The sequence below is a fragment of the Musca vetustissima genome, unplaced genomic scaffold (assembly GCF_032173495.1).
Source record: "Musca vetustissima isolate MV318-11 ecotype Yass unplaced genomic scaffold, APGP_CSIRO_Mvet_v1 utg39374, whole genome shotgun sequence".
NCBI classification, from domain to species: domain Eukaryota; kingdom Metazoa; phylum Arthropoda; class Insecta; order Diptera; family Muscidae; genus Musca; species Musca vetustissima.
The window spans coordinates 143,092-165,342 of NW_026877046.1; the positions used below are offsets into that span (position 1 = coordinate 143,092).

The following is a 22,251-nucleotide window of genomic DNA, read 5'->3' on the forward strand; positions in this document are numbered from 1 at the left end:
GTATTGTTACGAGATAACTGATTATAAATTCACATTTATCAAATTAAAATGTGGAAATTGTTAATTTAAATATTTCACATTATTACAATGGACAGTGGTGCAAAACATTAAAAAATAGAAATATTTTATATAATTTAAAAATTTATGCGCTCAAATGTGCACCCTGTTAGGGTGTCTTAATTTCAAGGTCGATCAATATAGATCAATGTCACTCACATTCACCTGTTTTTTTGTTTTTTAATATTTGTAATTGTTTTATTGAAGTTGAGCTAAATGATTTATTACTTTATCATTTTTTTATTATTTTACACCACTGTCCATATTTTTTCACTCATTTACCAACCATTTTACTTCTCAACAATCAACATCTTACAGTAATAATCAGATACAAGAACAATAATCAGTAGATAGTCTCACGTGAATTTACAACATTTAGAATGTAGTAGAATGATAATTGTAGGGAAGTGTGTTAAAACAATTATATTATAAATATACATATATAAAATACTTTAACTAATACACTTGCCAACTTACATGGTATGTGTGGGAACATTATGTCTGAAAATAGAAGATAAAACATTTTATGACGTTTAATTATTTTGTCTTTTTTTTAATTTTTGTGTATTGTTCTAAACTGACATACATAGCTAGAAATTTTTTCTGCGAAAAAATATTAAATGTACACGTTTAACAGTATTTAATGAGTTCACATGAGATCAGGTTTAACATTAACAATGGATCATTTAATTCCGCAATTGTATACCTATTTAAACATATTGTGAGGGTATTATAAATAAATATTTGGTTATGATAATTGGGGTATTAAATTGACGAACAATTTTATTTTTGTCTGTTCTGCTAAGATCTCTAGAGGACGCAATTAGGATATTACAAACCACATCAAACTAAATATTGTTTGGCGCCTTCTGATATTTCCATTGGAATGTTTGACATTTTTTTAGCATAAACGTACCATGTACGCTAATGTTATGTGTTGTTTACAGTGACTTGAAAAAAATTGCACAAAATAAAATGAAATTTACTCGTGAATATTTTCAAACGATCGTTAATTGCTCAGAAAACCTTTTATCTACGAACGCTAATATATCATAAATTAAAATTAACTGTCATATTATTCTCAAATATTTACCATAAAATATATATCATTATAAAACAAGACAGATCGTGATCGTATAATTTTTTAACAGATAGTAAAACGAATTTGTATACCCTCAGCCTTATGGCTAATGAGAGTATATACACTTTGATACGGTGAAAATGTGCCTCATAGAAATATTGGATCCCATTTTTCTTTGGGCCAAATCCGTTTTAGACAATTTGGAGTCAATTTACACATGTCCGTCTGTCCGTATATCTGGCCGGTTGGTGCGCACGATAACTCTAGAAGGAAGCAACCGATTTCGTCTAAACTTTGCACATCGTAATATTTCTTCCAAACTAAGTTTAAGTTCGAAGATTCGAATGTCGATCGACTTCTTCCTGTACGTCCCACACAAAATGGTAAAAATTGTGCTAAAAATAATTTTATAATATCATGCGAACGGACTGTCCGATTTGAACCAAACTTTGTGCAACCTATTATCTTTACTAAGCATAGATCAAGTCCGAAGATGCGATCTTCAGGTATCTCCACCACAAATGATCAACATTTTCAATATTTTTAATATTAATATCTATATCAGGCGAATGGAATGACCGATTTGAACTAAATTTTGCACAACCCATTATCTTTACGAAGTCTAGATCAAGATGGGACCCATTGATTCACTCCATCTGGTTAAAACGTTACCAAGTTCTCAAATCCGCATCGATTGGATTTGGTGTTACATTTCGAACAGTACGGATTTATATCAGAAAAATTGGTATTAAAAGAAAACAGAAAACTATATATTAGATGCATTAATAAGCACAAACGGATTGTTTTTGTTGGTCTTTGTGGATGAGACCAATTTCAACCTTCGGTACGGTCATATAACAAATAGGATACCCAACAAAATATAATATATGCGCAATACATTTATTTTTTATCTCGTTACTCTGTACGGCATCTAGGAATTTGGATTAACTTTGTTACTTTTTTTCCACAAAATAATAAATCTATATGAAATTTTGGAAAAATCTGATAATAGAATTGAATACTTCATTATAGTGGATGTAACTATACGGTTTTTGCATTCTGTAAATATATAAATTATGGGATCTCAGGTGAATATTTCGAGGTGTTGCAAAAGAAACTATATAATTATTCCCTGATGTTTCTATATAAAGAATTTTAGTCAAAAAGTTCGAAGAGGCCAAAATATGTTCAACTAAATCCATTATCGTGTTAGATTCAATTATGACGTAGAGGTGGTAGAAATTTTCATTGATTTGATATTGTTTTACTCTATTCATATTATTTTTATAAAACGAAAAACAATCGAATGACAACACAACACAACATTTGTGCCCTATTTATCTTCGTGCAAAAACAACTGTAATTTCTTGTCAAATGATTTTAATCCCCCCACGTACAATTTAATTCAATTTTTTTTCTTCGGAATAGAAAAAAAAACATCATAAATAACGGTTCATCTCAAGTCAATAACCTAAGATTTATAGCAACAAATCGTTCATACATATTCGTGTGTCACAATCGGCAAGATGGTCTAGAATGCGATTTTGTAAAACTGATATTCGTCATTCGTATGTGGGTTATTTGTGAAAATTAAGTCAGAGCAAAATGACGATGCGACAAACGTTGAACGGTTTTCCGCTAAGTTCGTCGTCTACCGATTCAATTGTGAATTAATTTATACGTTTGCTAGTGATCATAGCTTAGTTTATTGTTGTTGTTGGTAGTACGAATAGTAGAAACTTTAATGTACAAATATGGATTGATGCTAGCTTAAACGGCAAAAAAGCAGAGTAGAGCGACAGATGATGCTTACCTCTTTTATACAATGTCTGGGTAAATGAACCTACAGTTCAATAACCCCCGTCTGACAACAACAATGGAGGCATATATCGAATGCGAACATAATACCATATTTGTAGGATTTGGAAATATTTTGTTGAAAACTGTGACAGTGCTAAATAAAAATAAGTTAAGTAATTGTGTTTAATTAGCACTATTAAGTTTTTTATTATAAATAATAGTTTTAAGTTTGTTTTTATTTGTTTTCAAAATTAACCTAAATTCTTGTTCTTTTTCTTAATTTGTTTACAGTTTGCGGACCCCCTGCTGTGCCCCTGAATGCCAAAGTACAGACAGTCTCCGATGGTACATCAATACTGGAAGCGAAATATGAATGTGATCCTGGTTATGAATTATTCGGATCCTCAACACTAAAATGTGACCCACGCACTGGCTGGGAAAAAGAGCTGCCTTTCTGTGGCAGTAATGTGGCTTATCGTAAACCGGTCAATCAAAGTTCTTATACCCGTTCTGGTTCAGCTCATTATGCCAATGATGGTGAACCGGGAAATAAAAATCCAGATGGTCAACAATGTTCCGAGACACAAAAGGAACCATCGCCTTGGTGGCGTGTAGATCTATTGACCCCACAAGCTGTACGTGTGGTCCGCATAACCACACGTGGTTGTTGTGGTCATCAACCATTGCAAGATTTGGAAATTCGTGTTGGCAACAGCAGTGCCGATTTACAGCGTAATCCATTGTGTGCTTGGTATCCTGGAACTTTAGACGAGGGTATAACGAAGACATTCACTTGTGCCCGTCCTCTCGTTGGACAATTTGTTGCAATTCAATTGGTCGGCGTTGAAGGCAGTTTAAGTTTGTGTGAAGTTGAAGTATTCACCAATGATGAATTCTCGGTTGATCGTTGTTTAAGTTCGAAGTTGGGAGTTGACACTGTTCTGACAACATTTTCGAAGACATGCTATGAATTTCATGTAACCAAAGGGGAGACTTTCGAAAAGGCTCAACAAACGTGTAAAGTAACAGGTGAGTTTTTTTATTGGTATTATATATTAATAACACAAAAAGAGAGGACTGTGAATAAGCGTGGATATTAAAAGAATATTTTTTAAAGACTATCAATAAATCTTGTTTATTGAAGAATATTTTTCTAAGGACTGTCACTAAGCGAATATTTCTAAAGAATATTTTTATGGATTGTCAATAGGCGTAGATGTTTAAAGGATATTATTTTAAGGACTATCATAATCGTCGATTTTTAAAGAATATTTTTAAGGACTATCAATAAACTTGGATTTTTTAAGGATATTATTTTAAGGACTATCAATAAGAGTGGATTTTTAAAGAATATTATTTTAAGGGCTGCCAATAAGCGTGGATTTTTAAAGAATATTTTTAAGGACCGTCAATAAGTGTGGATTTGTAAAAATATTTTTAGAGCCTATTAATAAACGTGGATTTTTAAAAATATTTTACGTAAGGACTGCCAATATGCGTCGATTTTTAATGAATATTTTTAAGGAATGTCAATATGCGTGGATTTGTACAAATATTTTTTGGCCTTTTAATAAGCGTGGCTTTTTAAAGAATATTTTACGTAAGGACTGTCAATAAGCGTGGATTTTAAAGAATATTTTACGTAAGGACTTTCAATAAGCGTGGATTTTTAATAATATTTTTCGTAAGGACTGTCCATAAGAGGATCTTTAAAATATATTTCAAAGCATGGATTTTTAAAGAATATTTTTTGAAAGGACTGTCCATAAAGGGATCCTTAAAAAAATATTTCAAAACATTTCAAGATTTTTTACTGACTATCAATAAGCGCGGATTTTTAGAGAATATTTTTATAAGGTTAATTTTAAAAATATTATTTTTTAAACTATCTATAAGTGCTAATTTTTAAAAAAAAAATTAACAACTCTTTGAAAACATATTTCAAAATGAAGCTTTTTAAGGAAATGTCTATTAGACCGAAGCATCCTCTATAAAGAGAAGGGTGTTATTGGACGACGGTAGTGTCTTATGGGATACCAAAGGGTGTTTAAAGACTGAAAGTTTGTTTAGAAAACGAAAAGATTAAGAGAAAACCAAAAGTTGTTGTATAAGACTGAAGGATTTTACAGAAAACAAAGGGTCTTATAAAAATGTGGATTTATAAAAAATTAATTGTTTAAGGAAGATGATCGAATGATCTCACAGAAGACCGACCAATAGAAGGCCAATGGGTGTTAGAAGATGAAGGTTTTTTTTTAAGACGAAGACCGAATGATCTTATAGAGAAGCGAAGGGCTTTATAAAATACTCTAATAGGGTATATAATATTAATAGAACAGAATATTGTAGAAGATCGAAAGATGTTATAGAAAGCCGAAGGGTCATATCTTAGAGCCTTATAGAATATCAAAAACATAATAGAACTCACAGGCTCTTACAGAATATGGTATTTTCGAAGACCCAATGGTCTTATCGCAGATCGATGTGGCTTTCTGTCCAGAACGAAAGAGACTAAAGAGTCTTGTAGCAGCCTGAGTGGTGATACAGATTAATTACTATTACTGACAGAATGTTATTCCCACTATTTTTAATTTTTTGATTCCCAAGACAAATTTTGAGGATATGACTTAGGAATATATTTAAGAACACATATCTTAGGCGTCCGACTTCTTAATAATATTTTCGATTAAGGTTACAACTTTTGAGATGAATTTTATATAGTCAGGGGATCTTGAAATATTAATTTCAGGTTATTGGTAAATTATTAAAGTTGTCCTCGCCTGGATCCCAATAAATATGCAAAATAATACCGGATCATAATTGTAACTGTTCTTAATTTTGGGCAACTACTGAATATATTTCCATATAGTAAATCTCAATACTGGAAACATTTTAATGGAATATTTTTCTTTGGACCGATGTCAGGTTTTTGAGGCAACAACTAAGAGAGGGAAGTTATTAACCTTTCTGCATTCGTTTCCTCTAGAAATTCCCTCACAAATTGTCAAATATTTCGACAAATTTAAAAGGAAATACAAATCCACTCCCAGAAAAAAATATTGGTAATAATTCATTTGGACCAATGAACTTTACACAGATATTCACTTGAGCATTCCTACCACTATCTCTGAAAAACTCCATCCATTTAAATTTAAATGTTGCAATTAATATTTCAAGCTTAAATAATTAAAATTGCTCGCCAGAAATACATATAAGATATTTCTCACTATTTATGAAGCACAAGGTTAACATTCATATTTACAAAAAACAGCCTATAATTGTGTAGATATACGATTGACCTATGTTCATGACTTTTGACCTGCTAAACTTGACTTTAAATCTTTATACAAATAACTAGGAAACATTATGAGTACTTTTTGTTTTGACATCAGTTAAAATTTTTATACAAAAAACTCTATAATGAAATGAAAAAATATATATTTAATTTTGGTTTAAAGAAATGCATACTGCAATATTAATTGTCCACAAAATGTAATGTAGTTCATTTAATGCCCCAAATTAGTTTTTTAATTATCAAACTTTAAACAATTTTAAGTACATATGTTTTTCTCACTTTTATAGGTGGCGATTTGGTGCACGATTTTCGTGGAGCTGCAAATGATTACATACTCTCGGAATTGGAAAGACGTAAATCAGAACTTAAAACGCAGTTGGTGTGGATTGGTGCACAAAAAGAACCCGGCATAACTTCACGCACATGGAAATGGGTAAATGGTAAGTGCACGTTAAACAAGTAATATAACTAAATTCAAATGTGTGTGTATATAAAAAAGTGCATATAACACGTTAAACAGAATAGAAGTCAATATAATTAACAAATTAATTTAGCACAATTCGAAATGAAGATATTTATATGTCTTATGCTCTGGAGGAAGCTTTAAAATATTTAAACAATAAGATGTATACATTTTGAATTAAGAATTGAAAACTGACTAATTGCGAACATAGCGACGCCTCCGAACCATAGTATGCTAAGTCTGAAAAGTGATTTTTCAGTAGAAGCTTTCAAAGTATGGAAGTTTCTTATATCGTACGTGGCATGCTAAGTACATTTTGCGACCAAAAAGCATGAATTTAAATTAAGGATCTCCAAAAACGTGAAGAACTTTAAAACAAATATATCCTGTGACAAAATTGTGTTCATATTTTGAACACCATTCCGGAAATTCATTTTTGATGTGTGTAGCTTCTAGCTGAATTTTGAAGCCAGAGTCTTTAATTTGCTACATCGTTTTCTTAGAGGATTAATAACCTTAATGCAATTTTACACAGAGTATCCTGCGTTTTCTCAGAGAATTAATAATCTTAAGGCAACAATTTTACACAGAGTATCCCGTATATAAATTTGTGTTGATTGATTCTTCATAGAGCTTGGAACGATCGAAATTTATTTTGGGGATTTTTAAAGTGATTTTAGAAATTTTAAAATGTGTACTCTATATGTAAGAAATGTACTAAATTGGGTACCATTGGTTATGGCCGAGCAGTTTTAGATGGATACATAAATGGTCATCGATTTCAGAGTTAAAAATTAGGATCAATGTTGGTATAGGTGTTCAGAAAGTTTTAAAGAACAAGTACACTTTTTAAAATCTTTGGCATAGTTGGCAATGGTACATGCTGAAGTAGTTTTGGTCAACGAATGCGCGATATTATGTGATAATCCTATATCAATTCTATAAGGATTTGGAGATGGTGAAATTTTGATAGGATCGGAATTTAGATTTGTAGAAAATCATGGTATAATAATAAAAGGTAACAGCAAGTGTTGTTGTACAACAAACGATACACCAACCACATGGAAATTTGTTGTTGTAAGTTCTACTAGTGTCAACGTCATTTGACAGAAAAATGTAAACAAACAAATAAATTATTATCAAATTATATTTATTTTGAAAATTATATATTTTCGAATCCTAAAAATAAAATTTGAAAAAAATGAATGAAAATCTATCAAATTTATATTTCTATCGCTTCCACATCTTTCCTATAATTGAGCCATTGCCACTTATATGTGTAACACATATGAAAATGCAGGGAATTGCGAGTTATTCCATGAACAAAGATTTGTTTCCTCAAATTTGCCCAGCAGGCAGATTGAGTAAATTGAAAACCGGAACACATTTAATAAGAACAATTTCAAATTGTATGCGTTCCCAATTTTCCTGTTGGGTGATTTTTAAAAACATAATTTGTCAAATTCATATTGACACTAGTGCTACGTTGGAATCAAATCAGCTTGGATTTGCTGTTACCTTTTATAATTGTACCATGGTAGAAAATATAAGTTGTGTCCGAAGAGGCTGCTCCATTTTTTAATTTGAAATACACGTTTATTAAAAATAAAAATCCAGTGCAGTGGGAGTTTGTCAAGCAAATAAATATAGTTTCTTAAAATTTTATACGGATTTGCATGTATATAAATTAATTCATTTACTTTATCCGACAATATATTAGTTTGGGGAAAAATAAATCCATTATTTTAATATGAACTATAGAACTATCGGAATCTCCGATTTGAGCCAAATATGCACGGTTTTTTTTGTATGATTTGTTGCCATTTTAAGGTAACTTCATAATGCATCCCTCATAGAAGTCCTGCTCTCTATGTGTGCGGCCTAGCGTTCTCCTGGTGGAACATTACCCCTCTCCTGTTGGCCAATCATAATAAATAATCCCCGTTTGGCTTCACAGATGGTAATTCGATCCATCCCCTCCTGGGCGATGTTACGACTGCTAACATGCCGGTCAACTCCGATCATTTCTCCGATTTTATCGACAATTCCGACGACCGGTCTAATGGATTTTTTCCAAACCTAATATTTTTTAAAAACAGAAAGAAAACCCAGTAACCTTAGTATGACCTTTTCCAGCGGAATGTTAGGCTGTCACCCCGTTCGGTATTAAACGCAAGTTTTTAGAAGCCTTAGAACAGACATGGCTGTCGAACGAGGCTTTATTGTCGATAGGTGGAATGTATCTACGTGTTTTCCGTGTATCTATTCAAGGATTTGGCTCAGGGTGAATATGTGATTTATGGTGGATATGCCTGCTATGGAGGCGATCTGGCTTCAGTCGTTCACACACCACATTGGAATAATACTAATTCCTTGTTTTGTGTCCTTTTTTGCATACCGTATACGGGAGCTGAGTTTCCAATCATTGGGTATATATTTCAACATTATTTAAAAATAAAAAGAAAATTATAACATTATTATTATTCTTAGAAAATGTACCCTACTTCAAATTACAGTGAACAAAAACATTGGATGGTACGTTGGTTTTGAATATGAAATTTAGAAATAGCCAGAAATTCTATATTAGGATACAATGGATATCCTAATATAGATTGTCTGAACTAAACTTTAGATTTCTGAATAAGCAGAGTATGTATATAAGGTTTAGATAAATAAAAATGACGAACCAGGAAAGAAATATGGGAACTTTTTTCATGATCATTTTGGATCAAATGAAGGATGGTTAAATGTATCACATGACCGCCATCCACGGCATAAAATCAATTACTTTTTTTAGCAAACATCATTGACGATTCCAGAGGACGTAGGCCAAGGGTATTTTTTGCACATCGAACTGACATTATTGTTCGTTGTTTTGGGAATTTCTATGAGACAACTTCTACCATATCTAATATGCACAATAAGTCGTCATAATTAGCGTAAATAATGCCGAAAAAGTTTCCATGGCTATCGGTGTGCATGTACACATTGATATAACACCCATTCCTTATATGCCTATACCAATGTTTTTTTTTTGTGTTTGGTAAAGGTTCCCGTCGTTTTGGCGGACTATTGTGTGTTTAAAAAACGAAAGTTATTTTCTATTCATTATTATTTCATTTGTATATTTTTAACAAAAATTATTTCTAATTATTGTTTACATTGATTAGCCCGTTTTGAATTCCAAACGCATGTCTCTCTATAGACTTCAAATTGCTTATAATTTTTTGTCTTTTTTATTTAACCTTGATTATTACCATTTATTCAGTTGGGCTGATTCATTTTCATAATTTTTTTCTTTTTTTTATTTCTCGAATTTATTTTGAATTCTTTGTTTGTTTTTGTTTACAGGTGAAATAGTACAGAAACCAGCTTGGGGCAAAGATCAACCGAACAACTATAATGGCGAACAGAATTGTGTGGTATTGGACGGTGGCCGCAATTGGCTGTGGAATGATGTAGGCTGCAATCTGGATTATTTACATTTTATATGTCAGCATGGTAAGTGGTTAAGAGTTTTGTTCAAAATGAGAATTCCGTAAAAAGAATTTTTGATATGTTTAATGTCGTGGGAGCATATAAAACTAGCAGTTGATTAAAATGATATTGAAAGTTGTTTAGTCATTTATTTAACTTACGAAGTGTAAAACTGTACTATTCATTTATTATATTAGATAAAACAATGTTGAAAATGGATGTATATGTATTGTCGTAAAGTAAAGTACTTTCATCGTAAATTTTGCAAAATGTTTGCCTAACCCTGGATTTAATTAATTAAATTCAGTGAGAGTTGCGTATGGTTTCAAATAGTCGACCCCTTTCGACAATACTGCTCCGCTTGCTGACATCATCGAACGTGACTTTGCACCCAATCCGTGTCAGGCAATTTTAGAACGATTTGGAAATGCTGATCCTTTTAGCTGGCTGGTACATTCCATAACCACGAAAGCACCCGGTTTGGCTCAAATAATTATCCTAAACTTGAATAAAGTCGGAAAATGATCATCATTTAAAAATGAAGTATACGGTTTGGTCAAAATCGTACATATTAAAACATTTAAGAAGTCTACTTAAAGTCTCAAATAATCTCATTCGGTCAAACATCGTTAAATAACTTATGGAAGATAATTTAGTTTCTAGCTTCAACATAGACGAGTATCGGGATATGTACTCCCATTTTTAAAATTTGAAAATTGTGATCTTTAAAAATTAAGATGCGGGATATCAAGATTAAAGGACAGCATTTCCTCTTTCATTTTATTCGCCATCAAAACAACCATGTGTCTTCGCTGTGTAAATCATCTTGCCTGTGTAAAATTTAGTTTTTTATCATATTGATACACTGAAAATTAACGGATTATTTCCACAAGCTATAGGGATCGTCCTTGGACTGAACCGAACACAGCTAGGATATGATATCGTTGTACCAACAAACCAGAATAAAAATAAAACCATCGAAATTAGCATATGTTTCCAAAAGGAGTAATGTGGTCCCCTACAATTGTTTTCGAGGTATTACAAATTTAATTTACACTCCGCCTTGTGATGGATTAAATATACTTTCGTAGAGATAAGGTTAGTTTGGCATCGGTTAGTCTGGCACACTTAAACGATGGGCGCCAGATTCAAATCCCAGCAGAGGAGGAAAACAATCTCTTAATAGTAATACAATTTTTGTGAAACGATGATAAAATATATCCGAAGTAGGCTGACATTTTAGTCGCAGTTAAAAATGGCAGGAAATATTCTTCATTTAGAGAAAAAAAAACACTAAATATTTAAGGACCCCAACCCCCACTGCACAAAATTTCAAGTATATGTTGTTATAGGCAAAATAGGACAGGCTACAGCAGAAACACCATTTACTTAGCTGGGATAACAACATTATCGAAATTAAAACAAGGAAAAACTATGTTTCCGAGGAGACTAATGAGATTTCCTGCAAATATTGCAAGGTGTTACAAACGGAGTCCCAAAATATAATTTACTCTCCGCCTTGTGATGGATTAAATATAGTTTAAGAGGTTCGTAGTGCAATTGATAGTTTGTCAGACTAAACCTGAACATGCCTGAAATTTTAGTAACCAACCAATGCATCAATACATGGGGTCAACTTAAATAAAGAATGGTAGGATATAGCGTCGTTCAGATGTAAATAGTAAAACCAAATTAGCCAGGTCCCAAACCATTGCAGACAATTTCAAAGATATGTTTCTAGGCAACGACAGATGGCAGCCCCATCAGGACTACATCAGACCAATCATCTAAAGGGTGATTTTTATGTATTATATTTTTGCCAACACTGGTTTAAACAGCTCACGTACGTTTCGTGTTTTGTTTGACTGTCGAACATATTTTTGTGGATCTATAATTTTACTATAAAAATGCGTGTTCGGTTGTGAAATGTTAATCGATCCACTGATGCGGCTATTCGGGTTATTGTGCCTAAATTTCGCTGCAATTGTTGGACCAACATGCTTACGTATGCTGCGAACTGAAGAAAATATCTCAGATGTATAGGTCATTGTTAATGATGACCATAAAATTTTTGATTTTGGAGTTAAGATCAGCCAGAAGGATTACAGCAGTTACTAATATATCCAAAAAAGCCGCCGTTTAGTTCGGTTTATGCGGATTGTAACATAACTGCGAATGGTGGGCGTTATCCTTAGATGATATCCAACTTTGTTGACCTGAATACGAGAACTTGACTTGCATTTGGTTTTAACAAGACGGTGCCACATACAAAGCACAACTGTACTCATTGAACATTTTATTTCATGTTCGGCACCGGTCAATTGGCAGCCTAGATCGTATGATGTGACCACTTTAGACTATTTTTGTGGGGCTATGTTAAAGCTCATATTTATACAGACAAGACCGCTTCATTTGATCCATTCCAAGGCAATATTCAGTCATTTACTCGTGTGATTCCGGCCAAAATGTTGGCCATTTAAGAAGCACGCGCGTTCAATATTTGGACCGTGCTATCGATTCAAATGGAGATTCCATAAGTTTTCTAAATTTTATGTGTTTAACATTCCCACAGCTCTAAAAAATCAACTGGAATAAAACAATGAAATAATCTAATAGTGCGTTTACATTGTACCTGGTTTCTTTAACCCAGTGGGTTTAAATTGTCAATTTCATTGCATATAAGTCAAAGAAAAAATCCTCATACAGTAGGTTAACCCTGTAGAAAGTTCTAATGTTAAAGTCGTTTAACTCAATAACTAATCGAAAACTCTATATGAAGATTCTTAATAGTACGAGCGGATTAAAAAATTTATGATGATTGATTAAATTGATCTTAAAACAAAAATTGTCAAAATGAAAGCAAATTATTGAAAAATCTTATAACACATACCCAAATTCATTATCCGTACAGAACCCACTTTACATAACAATATACAATTATTTTACTAAACATAAATTTATTAAGCACTCAACATATCCACTTTCATTAATAATATGTTGCAATATGTCAATGGTTCGGATCCACTCTTTCTTTCACATCATTTTATTTCATAATAACGACAACTACTCTCAAATTACTTTCCTCTTGTTATCCATTTGATTTTAACCGAGTCACACAATTTCCTCTCAAATACTTTTCCTCTTCCTATTACACATTTTACTGCTTTCATCTTCGGTAATAACGGCAGGCCCGTCGAAATTAAGACCTTCATAGGAAACTATCAATTTTCAATTTCCAATATGTGTTTTTCTTTTCTTCTTCGCCGTGGTGTTCATATTATTCAATTATTTGTTAAACGAAGTGTTAAAACTTTCCAAAAACAACAATAACTACAACGTCAATACCAATTTTTTATTAACGATTTCCCTTTTCAATTGAATTTTCTATTTTTTTTCTTCTTGTTACAGCTCCGCTATCTTGTGGTTCACCCGATTCACAGCAAAATACAACAATTGTTGGTAAAAACTATACCATTGGTAACAAAATACAATACCAATGTCCCAAGGGTCATTCATTAATCGGTGATGCAGAACGTACATGTCGCACCGATGGCACCTGGAGCGGAAAGGCACCCACTTGTATATGTATGTATGGAAAACCAAAAAAAATATATTTGAAAACAAAACAAAAGAGACAAACAAAAAATCAACAGCAAATCCCACAACGTGCATATGGAGGCATATATGTAGAGCTACATAATCCCCACATTTACTCTATTGCATTGTTGTGTGTGGTTGTTGGCCTTTATACCATTTTTGTTAATACTATTATCATTTTTTTTCGTTCGTTCGTTTTTTTTTTTTGTTTTTGTATGCAGATGTCGATTGCGGTCCATTGCCGGAATTGGAACACGGTACAGTGCAATTGTCTGAACAGCGCACCAGTTATGGCGTTCAAGCAACTTATGCATGTCACGAAAATTACACACTAATCGGTAACGAGAATCGAACCTGTGATTTGAATGGTTGGACTGGTAAACAACCCGAGTGCTTGGTTGATTGGTGTCCTGAGCCACCAATGATACAAGGCGGTACGGTAACCGTGAGCAATAAGAGAGCTGGTTCCACTGCGACCTATGAATGTGAAGCTGGTTATGTTCTGGTTGGAGAACCGGTAAGAATCAAAGGCCCATGTTGATTAATTCGAATTTAATTAGCAAAGAAACGAATCTTTTTAACATTGGCTTAACAGAGTGTTTAACAGAGCTCTATTATCGTTAACATTACTACAAAATAAAGTTTTAGCTATCCTTTTTGCAGTGCTAATGATTAGTACTCTTCAGATGTTTTCCATAGGTACCTATACTGACTTGGGAGAATTGTCCAGGAATGCATATTAGTCATTTGTTTAATCATGATAATGTTAACGATAACAGAGCTCTGTTAATCACTCTGTTAACACTTTGTTAAAATTAGGTTCATGTTTTTTCTAAATAAATTCGAATGTAATTTTTTATACAACCATAAAATACGATATATAACCATGAATTTTATATATAGATTATTTCCTGTGGTCTTGGAGGAGAATGGTCCAGCAAGGCACCATCATGCCGTTTTGTTGATTGTGGTTCCCCAGCAAGACCTGATCATGGCTTAGTCACATTGGTAAATGGTTCCACCACTGTTGGTTCGGTGGTCAAATATGATTGTGAAGAAGATTATTGGTTGGATGGCAATTCCGAACTATTCTGTACCAAAGAAGGCAAATGGTCTGGAGATGCGCCCGTTTGCGAATTGGTAACATGTGATACACCCAATGTTCCGACAGGCTCCTATGTCGTTGGCTATGATTATAATGTCCATTCAAAGATACAATATAATTGTGATCCGGGTTATGTTCTAAAGGGTGATCCCATACTGGAATGTATGGACAATGGTGAATGGAGTGCTGAGGCACCATTTTGTGATTGTAAGTCCAAAGAAGAGAAGATTTAAATGAAATACAAAATCTGAATAATTTGAATTCGTTTTAGATATTGATTGTGGTGAAATTACTCCCATACCATATGGCTCATTGAAATATACGAATAATACGACATATGTGGGTTCTGAGGTGACTTTCAGTTGCTCACAATCACACAAATTGAATGGTGTCCCCAAGAGAATTTGTTTGGAGACGGGTGTATGGAGTGATGCCTCACCTAGATGTGAAGGTAACAACATGAAAGAGGAGGGGAATTAATTCGATAATAATATGTATTTTTATGATATTTACAGAAATCCGTTGTATGGAACCTGTGTTGGCTGCCCATAGTATTCTCTCTGTTACCGGTAATGATCGCATGTATGGCAGAACTTTAATAAGGACCTCTGAAACGTTGTCGAATGCAGCACAGACTTATAGGTAAATCTATGGGGAATTACTACACAAATTTAAGGGAGTACAAATTGTGAAATTGATTATAATTTAGTATTTTGGGTTATACAAAATATTAGATAGACCCCATATAACATCATCTCCCAAATTTAGATATTTTTCGGAAGTTTGGGCACGTTTTTATACCCTACCCTACAATAGGGGTATTGTGGCTTTGTGCGGTCCAAAGAATTTGTAACACTGGCAAATATTGGATCTAGATCCACCTTTTAGTCTACCGATCGCCATATTTCGACTAGCTTAGTCGATCTAGTCCTCCGTCCATCTGTCCATTATAATTTGTAAACACGATACAGGGCACTTTTTAGCCCCCATACAACGGCACCTCCCAACAATTTTCGGGAGTTTGGACACGTTTTTATACCCTACCCCAAAAGCTCGTAACGCCGAGTCACATACCACCTCTTAGTATACCGATCGTCATATTTCGATCTAGTCAAATTAACCTAAAATATTATATTTGTCTGTTTTCCTAATCGCTCTAGAGGTCAGAAATTTTACATAGAGAAAGGACCATGGAATAACTGTTTTTATGTAGATCGGTCAATATTCAGCGGGTCAAATGGGCGCAGACTTTTGTATGAAAATTACAACATATGTATTCTATGGTGTATATATTTACTCCTGCAGGGCATAGACCACAGAAGTTGGTAATATATGCCAGAGGAGGTCAAACATTAAATTGATACCAATTATACTGATGTATGTAATCGGATGTGGGAATTATACGTGAATATTTACAGGAGCCCACCTATTCTGATATTGTTTAGTATTACAACTACCACACCAGAGGGCGGAATGTTGCGCTAATGGCTTGGTAATTTTGCATGGGGTTCAAGGATCATATTCGGGAATCAGATCACATTCGGGAATCAAATAGACCGAAAAGTCTATTTTTCTGGTTATCTAGTCGATCTACACGTCATAATTATAAGACGAACATCAGAAATTTTTCCATGGAGAAGGCGGTCGAATGGCCGTTTGTTATTTTTAAATTAACAAAATATATGGAGTCGGGTTTTTTTCTATTTTTGGGATTTAGGTATGTTCAAGTTCCTTGCCGAATTTTACAACCTGAGAATCGGTAGTTTGTTATTTCATTATATATGGGTGGCATGGTAAGTTGCGATCAATTGTAGATATTTTGAATCTGCACCTCATGATGGAGGGTATAAACGTTCGTATCGGCCGAAGTTTAGGCTCTTTTTATTTGTTTTCAATACTCGTAAAATTCTAATTTACGTATAAATAACGAATAAATATAATTTTATCCTGTCCCTGAAATAGCATTACTGTCTTTCTTTATCTCCCTGAAAGCCGGCTAGCTGTAAATTATCTTTGAGGATTAATATTTACTATTCTAAAATAATATTGAAAATTTTATATTACCAGTTGCATATAGATAACTAATTTGAATTGTATGTACTGATTTATTCTATTGCTCTGATTAAATATCTAATCTCCGAACTTTGTTATTACCTAAAGTCAACATTGGGGTTCAAAGTGTTAAGGTTATTGTAAACAACAAGTACTCACTCAAAAATTTCTTATATGTGTTGGGAGGTCATATTTACTTATTTTTTACACGATTTTTTTTTTTTAATTTACAGAATTGGTGCCCTGGCCAAATACCGTTGTGAACGTGGCTATAAAATGGTGGGTGAGGCCTTGGTCACCTGTGAAGATAATGGTCAATGGAGTGGTAATGTTCCAGAGTGTGTATGTAAGTAATTAAAACGAATTTTTCTTATAAAACAACAACACCAACAACAATAATACAATAAATCACCTCTCAATAGATGTTGAATGCGGTCCACCACAAAATATTACCAATGGTAAAATGACCTTGGCCACAAATGCCACATATTATGGTGCTGCTGCTCTCTATGAATGTAATGAAAATTTCAAATTAGATGGTGTATCGCGACGTTTGTGTACTGAGGATGGCACCTGGAGCCATGAGGCACCACAATGCGTAGAAATAATGTGTGATGAACCGGAGCTAAGTGAAAGTGTTATCGTGGAAGCGGGTGAACGTTCAGTGGGTTCATTGGCTAAATTTAGATGTCAACGAGGTCGCATTATGACCGGTAATGATACACGGATTTGTCAAAAGAATGGTCGCTGGTCGGGCAAGAGCCCAACATGCAAACGTAAGTTGTTTAAAATTAATTTGTAAAGGAATATTGGTAATACTTCCTATATTCTTATATTTATGTCATGCTTAGAAACGGTAATTTAAATAACTATAGATAGACTGGGGAATTTATATTAAAAATGTGCTGCGAAATGTCTGAGAGACCTAATATCAAAATGAAAGGTCGTATATCTCAAGATGACCTGTGTAGGGTCTTCTATTTCTGGAAAATCCAATAAATGATGCTCTCTAACTATGTCTTAGGAAGTTTTCAGTTTCTTCATCTTGAGAAGGTGTTCTGCTCCTAGAAGAAGCGTAGAAAATCTATATTAGCCTTCTATGCCACGAAAATGTTTTATAATACCTTTTGATCTCCTTGAGAACTTCGATTAAAAAATGCAGCGAAATATCTGAGAGACACACAATCTACACGAAAGGTCACATATTCCACGACGATTTGTGTACGGTCTTCTCTTTGTCCAAAACCTGTGAATGGTGTTCTAAATTTAGAAGATATGCCTTAAGAATATTTCAGTTTAACGAGATGACATTCTGCTTCTAGAAGACATATATAAGTTTTCTTATTCTATAAAATATGTATGCTTTTATATCACTAAGATGTTGCGTAAGGTATTTTGACATTCCTAGGAATTTCTATGAGAGTCCTGCTACATAATGGAAGGAAAAATATCTCAATAAGACCTGTATAAATTTGTAAGGTCAGTCTTAAGAAGTTTTCAGTTTCTAGGTCATTATAGAGTATTCTGCTCCTATCTTTGAAAGATCCTAAGAATGTATTAATATATCTGGAATTCCCTCATAAGGTACCAAGACCGACCCTACCCAAGTGTGTTGGTTAGGAAGGTCTTCTATCTACAAATGATCAGTAGAGTGTCTACAATCTCTAGAAGTTCTTCAATTACCAGAATACTTCTACAAGTTTTTCGACATCTAGAATACCTGACAAGAAACATTTAGTCTCTGGGAGACAATTTTAATGTTGTTTACCTCTGGTAGACCTGTATATGGATTATTATCTCCAGTAAAACAGTCCCAGTATTGAAAATCCGTTCGAGTCTGCCATATTTTTAATAGATCTTTAAAATCTTACGATTTTTAAGATTGATAGCATAATTTGTTGGTTCATGTTTTGGAATAACCCCCATATATCTGAATAGCCTCATTCGCCCATGTGCTGCATTTCGAGTTTGCTCGAATGTGAAACATTTTCCCAAATTTGGTGTGCTCCAATCCGAATTCCCAAAAAATATTGGGAATATAATTCGAGCACATATAGCCTTGTGGATTGAAAACGAAATGAGATCTTACGTGTTTATCTGAGCACGTACAAGTTACAAAATAACCCTGAAGTAACATTTAACGTGTTTTTACAATATTTATTTAAAAAATACAGTATTTATAGGGCTCCTTCCTTTCAAAAACAGCGAGTAACATTTTTGAGATGAATCTGGCAACTCAACCACCATATGATCAAAATAAAAATAGAATCTATAAAAAATCTACTTTTAAGATTTCTTGCAGATGTGTGCATTTTATTATATCGATGTTGACAAGAACCATGCTCCACTTGTTTATAGGGCGTCAAAAAATGTTTCTAAAACGTAACCACTGTCTCCTAGAAGCCCACTATTTTGCATATCATTTCCTCTTTTGTTAATGCTGCCTAGCTGCGCTCATATGCCAAATAAAAACATCATGGCTGGATCCTGGTCTGCAGCTGTCCACAGCTTGGACACACTTTGTCTTCCAGTACTTTCATTACTCTCCACAATATTTTACACATTGTTGTGCGATCAACACTTATATTTAAATCATTTACCACTACCCTCTGAAACCCACCAGCAGCCAGAAATCTATAGGTACCTGCTAACTGGAGGCTTTCGGGAATGGCACCCTTGTGTATGAAAGGATCCACTTCTCTCAAAATATCCGTAAATGCTTATTTTAACACGTTCCAGTATCATTAGACTTTTTCTGGTAGAAACCAGGGCAATTAATAAGCCAGCATGCATATTTTTTCTTAATTTTGTTGGTAAAGAAATTGCAAATTCCAATGAAACATATGTTTTTTTTTATTGAACACATTTCGTAACATATTGAATACAGCTATGCTTTCGCTCGAAATTGAGCACACCATTTTGCACAACATGGGAATTTAAAAAAGTATGGGAATTCAAAAACTTTCGGAACATGTCACATGGGCGATTATCACCATTTTGAAGTTCAGATTGTCTGAATCTCGGAATATGAAATATTTTATCGTTGAAAATTATCCATATCCATCGGATGTAGACCATTTAAGTATTTCCAAGGTCCCAGTCGCATTTTTCAATAGAGCGGAATAAATTTCGTGTTCTCAGAAGAAAATGTGTCGAACTATATTTTCATATTCTATACTAGCATCTTTATAACTGTCCTACTTTTTTAAGTGTTTCACTTTAACCCTTTGAGCCCCGAATTTTTTTCCGTAATCATAGAACAATTTTCTGTTCACAGATTTAATGCAACTATCCTAGATAGGATATGGATAATTTTTGACATCGCTACATCCTTGCATTCGGGAGATACAGTACATTCTTTCTGAAAAATAAAAGCCCAATATCAAGAAAACCAAATGCAAAATCGACGAAAAAATAATTTTAAATTATTCTCTATATTCTGTTTTACAAGAATCAAAAATAATTCTGACGGCAGAGTTCGTATATTTCAAATACGAAGCGATTTAAATAATTTTTACTGTATACACAAATTAGTACTGTACACATTTTTGCCCTCTTCTCCATATTAAAAAGCTCATAACTTTACCAAAAATTTGAATATGTGTCGTCCATAATCAGGCCTTGACGTATGCAATCCAAAGAATATATATCTACTAGCAGTATATTAAATATTAGCTCTAAAACATTTTGTTGCTTGTGGGCAACATTGGGCCACAAAGGGTTAATTTGGAATTTTGGGTCCTTCTTCTGATATCACGTCCATATAAACAACCTGTTCTAACTTGAAGTATTCTTCAATATCTTAGAAGAATTTTGGATCAAGGTACATGTAATTTATCATTTAGGGTTCTCAGAGGGTGAATTACCTCCTCGTCAGAGGGTGAATTACCTCCCCGTCGTTTTAACATAGATTTCAGTTAAATTGTCAGCTCAATTTTAAGTATTGTATTATTTCAAATCGACCACTTTCCAAAAGTTTTAATATTGGATCATGATCAAACATCGGTCCTTGTTTAGACCTGTTCTCAACTTTTTTGTCCCGAACAAACTTTTTTTGTATTAATATTCTGATGTTGAAATCCTTCATAAGGATTTTTTTCCAATTTTAGTTTCCATTCCCTATTGCCGACGGTATTTTTAAACAATCTCTTATTTCTTTTACAGCTGTTGACTGTGGTCGCCCACTACCCATCGAAAATGGTCGCGTTATTGTGGTCAATGAAACGACAATTTATGGAGGATCGGCAGAATATCACTGCATTCCTGGGTTCAATCGTATCGGTCAATATTTGCGTAAATGTACCGAAGATGGTACATGGAGTGGTGATGAGCCGCGATGTGAACTAACAGCTACTGAAGCACAGGAAAGTTCTGGGCTTGGAACGGGCATTGCAATTGGAGCTACAGTTATTATAGCTCTTCTCTTCTTAATTGGTCTGATATTCATACATCGCAATAAGGCTAGGCCAGTAAAGAATACGGAAAATATTCAAGCTGCTGAGAGTAAAGATGAGCGAAATGCAGCGGTTATGTCATATTCTACACTGGAGGCAAATACTCGCATGAGCATGGATAATGGACCACCGGCCACATTTAATACATTCCATGGTGCGGGAAGGGGGCTGGCAAATGGTAATGGTTCAACGGGAAGAGGTGGGTTTTTCCATTTCAATTTTAATTAAATAATAATTAAAACCAATTATTATATTTCATTTAGAAAACATCTACGATCAAATACCCAATGAACAATTCTATGATGCCCCCTATGAGATGCGCAACAATGATGAGGTCTACGAGCCAGAACCCTCAGCGGGTAATGTTATAACTATCAATGGTATATCTGTGAGATAAACACTTTTGTTAGATAGTAAGAGGAGGAAAAAATTGTTTTTCAAAAGTTTTACATCGAACAGCTATAATCCAAAAGTGTGTTGAAATAGTGTTTTTATTATTTTTTAATTCTAAATTTTAATTGTACGTATGTTTTTGTGTAATTTAGTTTATTTTGTTTGTTTAAGAGACTCGACTGTATTATTTCAAATAATTGGTTTTTATAGCATATTTTAATTAGTTTGTAAGTGTAAGTATATAGAGACTAGAATATATATAGGAATGTCACATATAAGCACGCTGTCACGTTTTGCATAACTCAAAATTGACAATAAGATATAACTTTTTTGTAGATTTGTGTAAAAATGAATGAAGATGTACTGTTATGTTTTTTCTATCTATTTCATAGAGTAGCTGTATATTCTTCTAATATCGATTTAGTTGTAAGACCTATTGTACATATGTATTTTATAAATAGTATGTGATTTCTTATA

General features: G+C 33.5%; 1 protein-coding gene across 1 annotated transcript in view; it reads left to right on the top strand.

The window, feature by feature from the left end:
• LOC133321555 (sushi, von Willebrand factor type A, EGF and pentraxin domain-containing protein 1) overlaps positions 1–21,861 on the top strand; it is a 68,704-nt gene extending 46,843 nt beyond the window's left edge. The window contains exons 2-13 of the mRNA XM_061530641.1: positions 3,230–3,967; positions 6,521–6,673; positions 10,048–10,197; positions 13,582–13,758; positions 13,992–14,287; positions 14,674–15,082; positions 15,147–15,326; positions 15,391–15,517; positions 17,161–17,273; positions 17,350–17,703; positions 21,092–21,580; positions 21,645–21,861. Coding sequence (XP_061386625.1) covers positions 3,230–3,967; positions 6,521–6,673; positions 10,048–10,197; positions 13,582–13,758; positions 13,992–14,287; positions 14,674–15,082; positions 15,147–15,326; positions 15,391–15,517; positions 17,161–17,273; positions 17,350–17,703; positions 21,092–21,580; positions 21,645–21,778 — 3,320 coding nt within the window. The 3' untranslated portion in view covers positions 21,779–21,861. The remainder of the gene's footprint in view (positions 1–3,229; positions 3,968–6,520; positions 6,674–10,047; positions 10,198–13,581; positions 13,759–13,991; positions 14,288–14,673; positions 15,083–15,146; positions 15,327–15,390; positions 15,518–17,160; positions 17,274–17,349; positions 17,704–21,091; positions 21,581–21,644) is intronic.
• Positions 21,862–22,251: the final 390 nt, after the last annotated feature.